Source organism: Muscardinus avellanarius (assembly GCF_963383645.1).
Source record: "Muscardinus avellanarius genome assembly, chromosome: 2".
NCBI lineage: Eukaryota > Metazoa > Chordata > Mammalia > Rodentia > Gliridae > Muscardinus > Muscardinus avellanarius.
In genome coordinates, this window is record NC_137787.1 from 82425461 (window position 1) to 82439374 (window position 13914).

The following is a 13914-nucleotide window of genomic DNA, read 5'->3' on the forward strand; positions in this document are numbered from 1 at the left end:
TCTGGAACCCTCACCCCAATCCTCGCAGCCATCCCTTGTGTATGTATCTAGGGAGATCTTTTGGGGACAGTTTTCCTATTAGTGCCTAAATGGGAACAGGGATAAAAGAGTGGGGTGGTGGTATCTAAAGTGCCAATGTAAATGATATCACGACTACCAGGGGCTATCTACCACTGAACTGCACATCCAGCCCTTTTTAGTTTTTACTTTCAAACAGGGTCTCACTGTTGCTAAGGCCAGCCTTCTGATCCTTCCATCTCGGTCTAACAACTTCTTAAGATTACAAACTACAGGTGTGGGCCACCACCACTTCAACAGGTTAATACTGCCCATCCTATCTAGCTGTCTAACGCTCAACAGTATGTTCTGAAGAGGTGAAATTCAGATTATTTTGCCAATTTGTCTTCTGTATGAAAATCAGATATGGTAAACTGTTAGGTGCTATCTGCAACCCACCAAGGGCTGGGATCAAGAAAAAAAATAAGCCTGGCATGGTGGTGCATGCTTGTAATCCCCGCGCTTGGGAGGTGGAGACAGGAGGATCTATTGTGCAGGAACTAAGCCAGCCGCCCTGGCTTAAGAGACCCTATTTCCAAAATAAAAAAATTGGTCTGGGAGTGTAGCTGGGAGGTAGAAGGGCTTCCAGGAACCCCAGTACCACCCCCCCCCCAAAAAAAAAGGTTTGGAGTGTAGTCCAGACGTAGAAGGTTCTATCCCCAGTACCACCGAAAAATAAATGAGAGAAAAAAAAGAGGAAAAATAAAAACTGGAACTAAATAATTTAATTTTAATATGTGAAGTGAAGCTAATAAAGTGGAAACGTGCCAAGTGTTTTCCAGACAATAAAGTTTTTTTTTAAATTTTTTTTCTTTTTTTAGGGGGGGTATTGGGGATGAACCCAGGGTCATTTTACCTCTGAACTACACCCCACCTCATATTTTACTCTTTATTTTGAAACAGGGTCTCATTGAGTTACAGAGGGCCTAAATAGTAGCTGAGGCTGTCCGCCAACCTGAGATCCTCCTGTCTCAGCCTCCCAAAAGCTGAGATTACAAGTGTACACCACCATGCCCGGCTTGTAATTTTTTAATAACTTGACAAATGTCACACACTAATGAAAAATGAAATCTAAACTCAAATTTGATTCTTTCTGTGTAATATACAATCCCCACTAATGTAATACATACATGTAAGCATTGGAAAAAAGTCATAATACACCTATTTTTATTCCAGTTTGACTAGTACTTCAAATAGTTACTAGAGAAAAAATAGAGTAATTCCTGAAGTAAAGTTTTGCATACAAATTTACTGAGCATACTGTAATCTATCTCAAAACAGAAAACTTTGCTTACTAGACCTGGTTATGGAAAAAAAAAAAAAAGAGAGAGAGAGGCTAATAATTCTACCTATAAATGCAAGTAGTTAGGTTGTGGGATGGAAACTCTTGTCCAAAAATTCTGCGTGTCAAGAAGGAAGTGGAAAGCAGTTCTATTTTCGGACCAAAGACTTTGAATATACACAACAATACATTTCAACTGTACCCACTTTTCACCGTCTTTTAATTGGGGGTGTTCTGTATTTATTGTGCTAACATTTCACTCCTTGTGTTCACTGACTTTTAAGTACTTCTTCAAGAGTACCCACTTAGTTTAAAAAAAAAAAAAACTTTCTTAAAAGGGGTCTCATCATCAGGATCCAGGGCGCTTTACCTAGGAAGAGAAAACAAAGGAGTGTGAAAGCAAAGGAAGGTGGACGCCCGGCGGGGCTGAGCGGCGGCGCGCGGTGGGCGAGCGGGGACAGCGCTGCGCTCTCCTCGGGACGGCCTCCTCAGGGTCTGGGTGTCAGTACCTTTAACGATCAGGTATGCGATGGCGAGGAGGAAAGCGAGCAGAACAGCGAACAGCAGCGAACAGAGTACAGACAGGATCTGGACGGGCCACCGCTGAGCCCGGGCTCGGCTGCCCGGGGCGGCCGGGAAGATGCCATTGCGCTTGTCGGGCAGGACGGGCGAGCCGTCCCCGAGCGGCGGGCCCCTTCTGGGCTCCGTCCACGCCCCGGCCGAGAACTCCGCCCGCAGGTCGCGGGCCACTAGGTCGCATCCCTCCCCTTCGTCGACCTCGCTCTCGCCCCAACTGTCCCCCTGAGTGAACAGGGAGTACCCAGGCCGCGAGAGCGGCGCTGGGGTGCCGAGGCCGCGCCGCCGCGGAACCGACGGCCTCGCGCTCTCCATGAACGACATGGCGGGAAAGACAGACCTAGCCGCGAAGCTCGAGCGGCGCCCCGCCCCGCCCCCTCGGGAGCCAATCAGCAGCGCGCGTGGCTGCGGCCGGCACCACAGAGAGCGGCGCGCGGGGGTGCCTGAGGGGGCGGAGCCAACGGGAGCCTGGCGTGGGAGGGGCCGCCTGCCCCGGGCGGGGGGCGGGAGGGAACCGGACAGCGCCGGGGGAGGGCGGCCGAGGCCGGAAGGAGCCGTCTTCCCTCCTGCAGTGCTCCTTAAGGGCTGGGGACCTCGGCGACCGACCGTCGCGTTGCCCCCAGGCCAGCGCGCACCCCACTAGTCCCAAAGTCGCATCTGCTGGACGCCGGGTCCTAGCGCCCGCCCGCCCCTGCTCTCGGATACTCAGTGCTACCTTCCCCCTTCTCCATCTCTACGGTGACGCTCCGCTTCGGCTTCCCCATTAAGTACAGCGCGGAGCCCCGCGCTCTCGCCCAGCCTTAACTGCCTATCCCTTCCTCGCTGGCGAGTTTTTCTCCCCGCCCCGGCCACAAGTTCCGTCCACTGTTCTCGCGCTCGTCCACCGGTGCGCGTGGAACTCGAAGCTTTTCCTAGAGACCCCTCCCCTCGGGCCCCGCGCGCCCGGCCCCAGCCGCTAACGTTAAGCGCAGCCGACCCCGCCCTGCCCGCGGCCTCAGGTTAGTAGGGCGTGTGTAATCTGGCGGTGGTGAAGCGGCTGGCCCCCCGCCCCGCCCTAGGCGGGGTGAGGTGAGTGAGGCCCGAGAAGGTGGGACCAGGTCCTTTCCCAGGGGAAGTTGGTGGAGTTTTCCCGGCCTTGGACTCGGCGCCGAAACTTCCTCTATCCCTCCCCCTCCCAATGCAGGCGACGCCGAGCGAAGCTGAGGCTGGGGGCCAATCGCCGCCGAGCTGCGCGTTGGATGCGCACTCTGATTGGATAGAGGGGAAGCCTGTCAGCCTATTGGCTCCACTGGTCCCGCCCCATAGCTCAGGGCAGCCTTTCACCTTTGGCCCCGACGGGCGCCAGCCACTCAGATCGCTTCTTGTTGGAATGTGCAGCGGCAGTGGCCGCCGGCGGAGCAGTCTGAGCCCGACGATGAGGCCGGGGACGGGAGCTGAGCGCGGAGGCCTCATGGTGAGTGAAATGGAGAGCCAACCTCCTTCGCGGGGTCCCGGGGACGGGGAGCGGAGATTGTCCGGCTCAAACCTCTGCTCCAGCTCTTGGGTCTCTGCTGACGGCTTCCTGAGGAGACGGCCCTCGGTAAGGGAGCGGTGGGGCCGGGGAAAGCGGCACAATGAAAAACGGAGGCAGACAGGAAGCTTTCTCCAAAAGGAGGAGAAGATGAGAGTGGACGAAGGAAGCGCTCGAGATGGTGGGCTGTGTCCAGAGGGAGAGGACTGGAGGGCGGGGATGCCTGAAGACAAGGGTCGGGGACCCTGGGAGTTCCCGGTTGCCTTGGCCTAGACCGATGAGCGCTGACGGTGCTGAGCACCCGGCGGGCCTCGTCTTGGAGCCGCAGGCCTGTTTTAGTAAGGATACTTGATTGTGTAGGGCGTTAAAGACAACTGCCAATTTTTTCATTTTTCTAGTATTGGCGGTGTTTTGGTAGGAGAGACTGTTGGGAGAACGGACAGAGGATAGTTACCTGATTTAAAGTCTAGAACAATGGACATACATGTAAAGAAAGTAGTTGCCTTTTAAAAGAGCATTAAAGATTAGTTTGTTGTATTTAGTGTCTGTGAGTGACAGACTTTCAGTCTTTGAAAATGTGTTTTTGCCAAAAGGAATTTTACCTGTCTTAAAAGTTAGATTAGGAATGTTTATTTGTTAGGAGTGATGTGTCCTCGGGCATCCTACTTTTGTTTTTACAAGACTAGTCCTCATTCACATTAATTTGGTAAAATCAGCATTTTAAAGTCAAGAGCATCATGAAATGCCAGCTGGCTATCTTTTATATCTGTGTGAAACAGGAGAAAGTTCTGGTTTTCACCATAACTTTTAAAATTAGTACTCACATTCTCCAAGATGCAGTTAGAAGCTGATTAAATCATTGTAAACAACTGGTTTAGCAGTCCAGTAATAATTTTAACGTTTCCCATTTTGTTGCGGAATTTGCACGCTTTTTTTATAAATACGATCATATTTCATATTATTAAGACAAAGGTAAAGACTAATCCAGAAATTTGATCACTCTTTAGACTAATACTGTGTTACTATACTAGGGTGAAATTTGAAGTGAATTTTTTTGAGAATCATTTAATGTGACTTGCTAATCACTTTTTCAGATGGGGCATCCTGGCATGCATTATGCACCAATGGGAATGCACCCTATGGGTCAGAGAGCGAACATGCCTCCTGTACCTCATGGAATGATGCCACAAATGATGCCCCCTATGGGAGGGCCGCCAATGGGACAAGTAAGAATGTTATGTTTTTGTTTTATATTTATTTTTGCCTCAGGTATTGTTGTGTCATAAATCCCAAAACCTAGGTCAATTCTATACTTCTAGCTGTTTAATGTTTTCCAATAAGACAAACATTGAATCACAACTGTAACCAGATTTCAAATGTAACAAAAAAATACTTCTGTATTAAGAGTTCTTTAAGTGTGCCATTTGAAGTTCTCTAAGAGTAAATATGTGATATGTGCATATAACTTACTTTGGTGGACCATGTAAATACATAGGATCAGGAAATAATTATTGTTAAGGATTTTGACTGTGAAGGAATTTTATTCTTGAAATAGCTTCCTCTTTGTGTGTAGGGTGGGGGTGGGGTTATGCTCTGTTACTCTGATTCTTCATAGGATAGTGCCACATAGTGCATTTTCCACTTACACTATATCTTTTTTTAAATGCTTACTACTTCAATACTCCTTAATGAGCTGCCCTTTCCATCTGTAGCATACAATTTAAATGGATATTTTGTGGGATTTAGTTGGATCAAAAGCTTTTAATGCTGCCTTAATGAATTTGGAAGAACTGAATTTCTAGAAAAGTATCCAAGAAAGGCAACAGATTTATTTACTATGAATAATTGTGTGCCCTATGCTAGGTTTTATAACACATAGATGCTTAGGTGGCTGTGTTATTTCCATTTGAGTACAATGATAAATCATAAAAATTTAGGCTAGCAAATATTTCAGAAAGCCAATTTCATATGATCTTTTACTCATGAGTATAATTTACTTGGATAATTGTTTTAAGCCCTGATGGTTAAAGTTATTGGTGAAAGTACAGCGAAAAAAGGAGCTTTCTATGTTTCTTTTTACTTAACCATAAGAGTAGAAGGGCTCGATGTCAAGTGGTTTCCTTCTTTTTATATTTGGAATATAGCCCTTAATTTTGTATGAAAATCTCCATTCAAAGGCACCAAACCCAAAAGATTCTGCCTGTAGGAGTTCTTTATATAAGAATCTTTTATTCTGCTACTTTAGAATAACACAAATTTTAAAACTCCTAGGAGATTCAGAGACAATTCTGATTCCTCTTCTGTTTCTTTCCATCTCTAAGCAGCAAGGAGCTGCTCCTATTTTCTTGGTAGAGCTGCTCTAACTAGATAATGAGCTTTTAAAAATATTTATTCTTTAAATGCTCTGGTTCTTATTTAAAATTAGTTTCTTTCCACAGAAAGATAAAATAAAACAATTTGCTACTGCCAGATGCTTCTCTCTTTTCTGGGGCCTTCTGTTTCCATTGGGCCAATCAAGGTAAGTTTTGCAAGGGATTGACCTGCTTACCCTTGCTGTGTTGGTGCTATTGCACTACCAAAGCCAAAATACCAGCTGGTCATTTCTAGTAAAATGCAGATTTTATTTTTTAAAAGTACTTTCATGTATCTCATTGACATAAGCTGGTCACAGTTGTTTTATGGCCCTGTCTCTTTAGCTGTACTAGTGACCATCTTCCTAATAAGTTTATTTACTACTTGGTGTACATTCATTCAGATACTATGAATTTTGCCTGTGGTTTTCTTTTACACTTTTCTGGGCCAAATATGCCATGTGCCTTCAAGGATAACTGATTATTTAGATGTTTAGAATTCTTTCTCCCTCTGGCCCTTGTTAGGCTAATGAATGAATGTGTTAGGAGTCCAGTTCTGAGTCTTTCAAGAAAATTTCTTGTTTTTCTCAAAATAAGATCATTCCCTTTTCCCCTCTCATAACTAATAAATATGGGTCCCAACTATTGGTAAAGTTTATTCTTTTAGCATTAAAAGAGACTGAGAGAGCATGGATAATTTGAATCCTCAAATAATTGAGGAATCTTATTTAAAGATTCTTTTGAAAATGTTGTTAATAAAAGTAAATCCTAAATAACAAAACTAGCCAGGCGTGGTGGCACGCACTTATAATCCCAGTACTGAGAAGACGGAGACAAGAGGATCACAGGTTTGCAGCCATCTTCAGCTATTTAGTGAGACCCTTGGCAACTTAGTGAGACCCTGTTTCAAAATAAAGAATAAAAAATAGGGCTGGGGATGTAACTCAGAGGAAGAATGCCCCTGGGTCACATCCCCAGTTATGTAATAAATGAGTAAATAGCAAAATTATTCCTTTTTTCTGTTTCATTTTTTTTATTTTTGCATATTCTCAGAAATATTAACAAGGAATCAGAACATAAATGAAAAGAAGCAGGTACCTGTATCATTCTTAGCTGTGATGGTAAGGTTCTGCCATCCAGTTTTAAAAAGTTCACAAATTTTTAGACTTTGGGACTGGAGGTTAAGGAACCTTCTTATATGGCTGGCTCCCTAAAAATACTGGATTCCACATCTGTGAATTCAGTTAGCTGTTTGTTGAACATATTTGTAAAATAAGTTTCATCTATATAGGTTTTTTTTTTTTTTTTCTTTTCATTCCGTAAATAATATGGCCTTTTGCCTTTCTGTAAGTAAAACATCTTTATAAGCCGGGCGTGGTGGAGCACGCTTGTAATCCCTGTGCTTGGGAGGCTGAGACAGGAGGATCACACAGGTTCGAAGCCAGCCTCAGCTACTTAGTGAGGCTCTCAGCAACTTAGTGAGACCCTGTTTGTAAATAAAGTATAAAATAGGTCTGGGAATATAGCCTGGAGGTAGAAAGCCTCTGGGTTCCACCCCAGTACCACCAAAAAAAAAAAAATTATAGGCTGGGCGTGGTGGTACTCGGGAGACTAGACAGGAGGATCACAGGTTCACAGCCAGGCTCATCTACTTAGTGAGGTCCTTGCAACATAGACCATATTTCAAAATAAAGAATAAAAAATAGGGCTGAAGGTATAGCTCAGAGGTAGAATGCCTTTGGGTTCTATCACTGCAAAAAGAAATCCTTCACACACACACACACACACACACACACACACACACACACACCTATATATATGAGGCATATATGTAGTGTTAGATATTATAAGTAATTGAGTCAATTTAAAAGATATATATAGATTACTTGCAAGTAATACCCCCTTTTATTTATAAGGGACTTGAGTATCTGTGGATTTTGGTGTTCATGGGGTATCCTGGAACCAGTCCTCTTTTTAGATACCAGGAGAAAATTAACTGTATTTACCACATCTTAAGATCTCTGGATGGAAACAGCCGAAGACTAAAATTGGCAGCAGTCTTACTGAATATGATGTGAAATTTTAAAATTTGTAAAATACTATGCAGATTGACAGAATAATGATCTAGAGAAGCCAGAGTTTGCAGCTTTTAAAATGCAATTATTAAACTTAAGGAAGTTTACATTCAATTTTTTTTCTAATTCATGAGATAACATAGAATGTCATTTGTATAATTCAGGTGGAAATTGTTATCAGTAATTAAAATTTATCAGCTAGAGCTTAATATTTAAGTTTGTCTTAGTTATTCTGTATAACCTCTTGCTTTCTGTATATAACTTATGGGAAAGTCATGCTATTAACTTTTATGACATTGTAGGATCTAGCTGGAAGAGATCTTATAAATTGTATAAACTTTGTGGAAAATGTAACTTAAAGAGTGATTTTAGAGTCTTTTCTTTAAAAAACATAACATAAATAGCCAGGTGTGGTGGCGTACGCTTGTAATCCCAGCATTCGTAGGCTAAAACAGGAGGATCGTGGTTCGCGGACAGCCTCAGGTACTTAGTGAGGCCCTTTGCAACTTAATGAGAGCCTGTTTCAAAATAAAGAATAAAAAATAGGGCAGAGGGTTAGCTTGGAGATTGAATGTCCCCTGGGTTCCATGCCCAGACCACACACACACACACACACACACACACACACACACACACAACAAACAAACAAACAAACAAAGAAACCCAGCTCTTTTTTTTGTCTGGTATTAATACCCATATTTTCAGTAGGACTTTCTACTAAAATTAATAATGTGAACTGAATATAGTGGCACATACCTGTAATCCAAATACTTGGAGGGTGAGACAGGAGGATCTCAGGTTTGAGACCAGCTACAGCAACTTAGTGATGCCCTCAGCAATTTAATGAGAGCCTGTTTCAAAACTTAAAAATAAGGCTAGGGGTGTAGTTCAGAGTTAGAATACTCCTGAGTTCAATCCTTATTACCTCAAAAAACAAATCTTTACAAAGATATATACATATATACGGTTTACAAATTAAATTTTTCCTGCCACCCCCCAGAGCATAAATTGATAAAAAAAATATAAAATTATGTGTAAAAGCTAGGCGTGGTGGTGCACGCTTGTAATTTCATCATTCAGGAGGCTGAGACCGGAGGATCGTGGTTCACGGGCAGCTTCAGGTACTTAGGTGAGGCCCTTTGCAACTCAGTGAGACCCGGTTTCCAAATAATTCAAAAAAAAAAAAAAAATAGGGCAGGGGGTGTAGCTCATAGGTCGATGCCCCTGGGTTCCATCCCCAGACCTGCAGTAAATAAATAAAGTAAAATTATGTGAGATTGTCTTCTCCATATCTATGGTAAACAATATTTTGCCTTTAAAATGTTTTCATGTCTCCATTCTGTGCATAGAACATGCAAATCCTGCTGTCTTTCAGAGATAATTTTGACTTTGCAAGAGAGTCCTGTTTAGCTGCCTCTTTTTTTTTTTTTTCCTTTAAGTCTTAATTTTTCTCTTTTAAGGAGAATAGAATAAGACTTAAGATTCCTTTCAGATCTATTATCCTATGATTCAAGAGTAGATGATAGGAGATTTCATGGTTTGGTTTGGAAATAAAAAGAATAGAAAATTCTTTTAGGAATGCCTCCCTAATTATTCACTATCCCCCTATGGTCTTTGGCAATAAACTGATAAATGAATATTGCTTTTTTTTTTTCTTTGCTTTTTTACAAATACATTCTACTTTCTTATTTTAACATTATTAAAATGGGGTCTAACAGATTTTATCTTATTTGTATTCCTGCTGTCATCTGAGCCCAAGCTATCCCACTTCCATGACTAGAATGCTCAACAATTTTTGAGCTAGTTTTCTTGTTTCAAGTCTGTACCTTCTCACCAAATTCTAGATTTCAAGATGTTCTCTCCATGCTCACAAGTCTTCAGTATTTTTCTGTACCTTTGGCATATAAATTGCACAGCTTAACTTTCAAGGATCTCCTGTGATATACCTTAAAGCATGATTCAACTTACATGTCTTCACAATCCCTAGTTTGAACCCAAATGGGTCTTTTCAGTGTATTTTAAGATTGTATTAGTTCTTGATTTTAAGCTTTTGGTATTCTTCTTGCTCCCCACCCCCACCCCCATCTTTACTATCATCATGAACTTTCCTTTGCTTGCCTAAGTTCTCCCATTTCAACTTTTGTGCCCTCTGGGAGATCTTCAGAAATAACTGACGAATGTATGCCCCTCTTTATTTAGGAAAATCCTGTGGAATCTGCTTTTAACTCTTGCTTTTCATTTATTTTGGCACTTAGTTAACGACTTTATGGTTTCTTATTTACTGTTTTCCCAATATGTAATAGATTGTGTGCTCTTAAAGTGCAATGACTATGTTCTGTACTTTTTAAGAAGCTATGAGTGCTGAGCACAGTTCTTGGCACATTGTAGGTGCTCAGTAAAATACTTGTTGAATGAATGAAACAAACAGATACTTTGCCTTACAATATAAGCCATGAAGTTAGTAATTGTTACATGTGTCTGTTTCCATTGGTTATTTGTGGATTTATTTGGTTACATTATTATTTTTAGTCTGTCTCTTTACTGTTTGCTTTTATAATTAGCAAAAATGGAAGACAAAGTGAAATAAATCAGTAATTTTGTTGGGTGAATAAGCCTAAGGTATTGGACTGTAAGGCTTCCAGAGAAAGCCAGTGTATTGATACATAAGTTTTATCTGATTAGACAATTTGTGTTTTGTTTTCATTTTTTTGTTTTTGTTACAGTACTGGGGGTGGAACCCAGGGGCATTCTGTCTCTGAGGTATACCACCAGCCTTATTTTTTATTCTTTATTTTGAAACAGGATCTCACTAAGTTGCAGGGGGCCTCACTAAGCAGCTAAGGTTGGCTGGGAACCTGTGATCCTTCTCTCAGCCTTTCAAGTACTAGTATTACAAGCATGCACCACCACAGCCAGCTGTTTTGTTGTTGTTGTTTGTTTTTAATTATCCATTCTTTGGAGTATCTACAGAGGCCATTCCTTTTAATTGGGCATTAACCAGTGGCAAAGTAAACAATTTTTTTCTTTAGATTGCTCATAATTCATAAACCTATGTAATTTCTGTGTGCATTGACATTACTCTATTTTAAAAATGCATTAACCCAGATACGATGTACATGACTTAGGCTTTTTCTGTGGTTAGATTTTTGACTAGCTTTTACTAGTACGATCACAGATAAGTTTATTATGACTACTAGCAGCTCATTTAAATATGAATTAAACATTAGCTATAATGTTTCTAAATGTGCAAAGCCTTGAGAGATGTAGGAAGATCACATCTATTTGGAAGAATAAATTCACAAGGTGCATTATTTTGCATTATTGCTGAAAAGTCTTAAAAGAAGCCTTATAAACTTGTAATTAAGTATTCTGTTTTATTTGAATATTTCTCCCCACCATCTCCCCAGTGTCCAGTGTCCTCCCTTCCATTATCTATTTTGCTTTGACTAGCCCATTACATATAATTAGCATTTTTTAAATGCTCAACTAGAACCATTTATTCATTTAGTTCATTCTTTAGAAGAAAAAGGCAACATTAAAATAATATTAACACAGAAATGAAGCAGTATATAGAGTGCAATGAATATATTCATTAAATAGTGGGATCAAAAAGGAGGGAGAACAAATGAATCTACCTGCTCATTTTAATTTTTTCTTAAGAGATATTACTGGCATGACTTCCAATTATGAAGAAGTGTTATAAGTAGATAGGGAAGACTTCACATATACACATATCTCAGCTGTGTACTAGGATGTTAGTTTTTCCCTATTTTCATATTTTGTTCAGTCAACAGGCATTTAGGTCTCTTCCTTGGGTGGGGGCAGAAGGTACTGGGGAATGAAACCAGGGTGAGCTTTTTTTTTTTTTTTCTTTGTGAAGGGGGCTACTAGGGTTTGATCCCAGGGGCATTCTGCTTTGAGCTACACCCATTTCCTATTTTTTACTTTTTTGATATGGTCTCACTAGGTTGCTGAGGGCTTAAGTTGTAGAGGCTGGCCCTGAACCTATGATCCTTCTGTCTCAGCCTCCCAAGTACTAAAATTATAGACATGTGCCACCATACCTCACCCACAGTCCTTGCTGTTTAAGTCTCTTGAATGTACAGATGACTTGAACTTAAGAGTCATTTCTAAATCTGGATAGTGTTTTCATCTTTCTACTGTTGAGGTGGCTTTCGGGATATTTCTGGACATTGGAAATCTAGTGCACATAACGCTTGTATTTCCTTCCTTTCTCTAGTCAAGTAATTATACGTTATATTTCATTTATTTAAACAGTTATAGTTAGCAATTATGAAAGATGTAGTTTTGTATTGTTGGGCTTGGAAGGAAATCTTTAACTGCTTAATGCGCTCAGAGTAGAAATCTGAATCTTCAAATTTGAGTGATGATGCTATTAGCCATTCTGTTAAGAACTATATAAAAATGCCATCAATTGAGGACCATCTCCAAATGAAGTATAATTTGCTTTATCTGAGCCTCTGATTTTTCTTTTAAACAAAATTTTTATCTCATTTATAAAACTTTCATTTTATAAAAGTCTCATTTTAGCTGGGTGTGGTGGCGCACACTTGTAATCCCCGTGCTTGGGAGGCAGAGACAGGAGGATCGTGCAGGTTCGAAGCCAGCCGCGCGCGCTGGCTTAGAAGACCCTGTTTCCAAATAAAAATGTAAAAATAGGTCTGGGAGTGTAGCCCGGAGGTAGAAGGGCTTCCAGGAACCCCATTACCTCCAAAAAAATAAAAATAAATAAAAATTAAAAAATAAAAGTCTAATTTTATAAGACTTTGATTTTAAAACATCAAATTATTAGCAGTATAAATGAAATCATATTTATTAGGGCTTGCCCTTCTTAGGGTGTAGTGGCGCATGCCTGTAATCCCAGTACTTGGGAGGCTGAGACAGAAGGAGTGCAGGTTTGAGGACAGCCTCAGTAAGTAGTAAGACTCATCAACCTAGCGAGTCCCTGTTTCACAATGAAAATAATAGGGCTTGGAGTGTAGCTCAGAGGTAGAAAACAACTGGGTTCGATCCCCTATACCACAAAATAAAAGACTTAAAGTAACCTTTTGATTAGTGAATGAGCATTAGGTTACCTTTTGAAAATGCAGGTTTGGTATGGTGTCTTTGGCTATATGGTATCAAGAAAGTTGTATTTTCTCTAAAATAGGACTTTTCAGTAGTTTTAGGTCATTATATATAATGGCATACATAGTAACTTGCTGCATAATGATGTTGCAGTTAGTGATGGACTCTGTATGTGAGAGTGGTCCTGTAAGGTTGTAATGGAGCTGCAAAATCCTGTGGCTGGTATTTTTACTCTACTTTTTTAATGTTTATAAATGTTTAGATACACAAATACTTAGCAGTGAATTACAGTTGCTTAGAGTATTAAGTACAATAACGTGGTATTCTTTGTAGTCTGATAGTAATAGGCTATACCATACAGCCTACTTCTATGGTTTTATACCATCCAGGTTTCTTTAAGTACAGTAATGCACTGCACAATGATGATTGGATTAATAACATTGGACCACATATACAGTAATAATCCCATGAGATTTTAATGGTGCTAAAAATTGTTTTGGCCTACTGAAAAATTGTTTTGGCTTAATGATAGCATAGCTGTTTGTCCTGATGCTGGTGTAAACAAACCTACTATACTGCCAATCATATCAAAGAAATAACTCAAAATTACATAATACTTGGTAATGAAAGGGAGTATTTTAATGGTTAAGATATTGACTGTGCTATACTTTTTATTGTTGCTTTAGAATGAACTCATTTCTAAAAGGCTTACTGGTCCAAGTGTGGTGGCATAAACTTGTAATCCCAATACTTGGGAGGCTGAGACAGGAAGAACCTGGGTTTGAAGCTAGCCTTGGCAGCTTAGCAATGCCCTCCAAAACTTAGTGAGACTGTGTCTCCAAATAAATAAAATTGGGCTGGAGGTATAAGTTGGAGGTAGAATGCCTCTGGGTTCAATTACCAGTACCAAAAATAAATAAACAAAAATAAAAAGGTTTACTGTAAAACAGTCTCTAATTGTTACACCATCAGCAG

General features: G+C 40.9%; 2 protein-coding genes across 23 annotated transcripts in view; one reads left to right on the forward strand and one right to left on the reverse strand.

Annotated features, from left to right (window-relative positions):
- Positions 1-2306, reverse strand: part of ARL6IP6 (ARF like GTPase 6 interacting protein 6) — a gene marked incomplete at both ends in the record, with an annotated part of 46395 nt that extends 44089 nt beyond the window's left edge. The window contains one exon of one of the 2 annotated variants that reach the window (XM_080690164.1): positions 1849-2306. In XM_080690164.1, the coding sequence (XP_080546290.1) occupies positions 1849-2239 (391 nt within the window). The remainder of the gene's footprint in view (positions 1-1848) is intronic. The other variant, XM_080690163.1, reaches the window with a different exon arrangement.
- Positions 2307-3092: 786 nt separating this feature from the next.
- PRPF40A (pre-mRNA processing factor 40 homolog A) overlaps positions 3093-13914 on the forward strand; it is a gene marked incomplete at both ends in the record, with an annotated part of 48819 nt that continues 37997 nt past the window's right edge. For 7 of the 21 annotated variants that reach the window (XM_080688849.1, XM_080688860.1, XM_080688864.1 and 4 more), the window contains 2 exons: positions 3093-3494; positions 4520-4651. In XM_080688849.1, coding sequence (XP_080544975.1) covers positions 3093-3494; positions 4520-4651 — 534 coding nt within the window. Of the gene's footprint in view, positions 3495-4519; positions 4652-5895; positions 5944-13914 lie in introns of those variants that run through there. The other 14 variants (XM_080688851.1, XM_080688853.1, XM_080688850.1 and 11 more) reach the window with 4 other exon arrangements.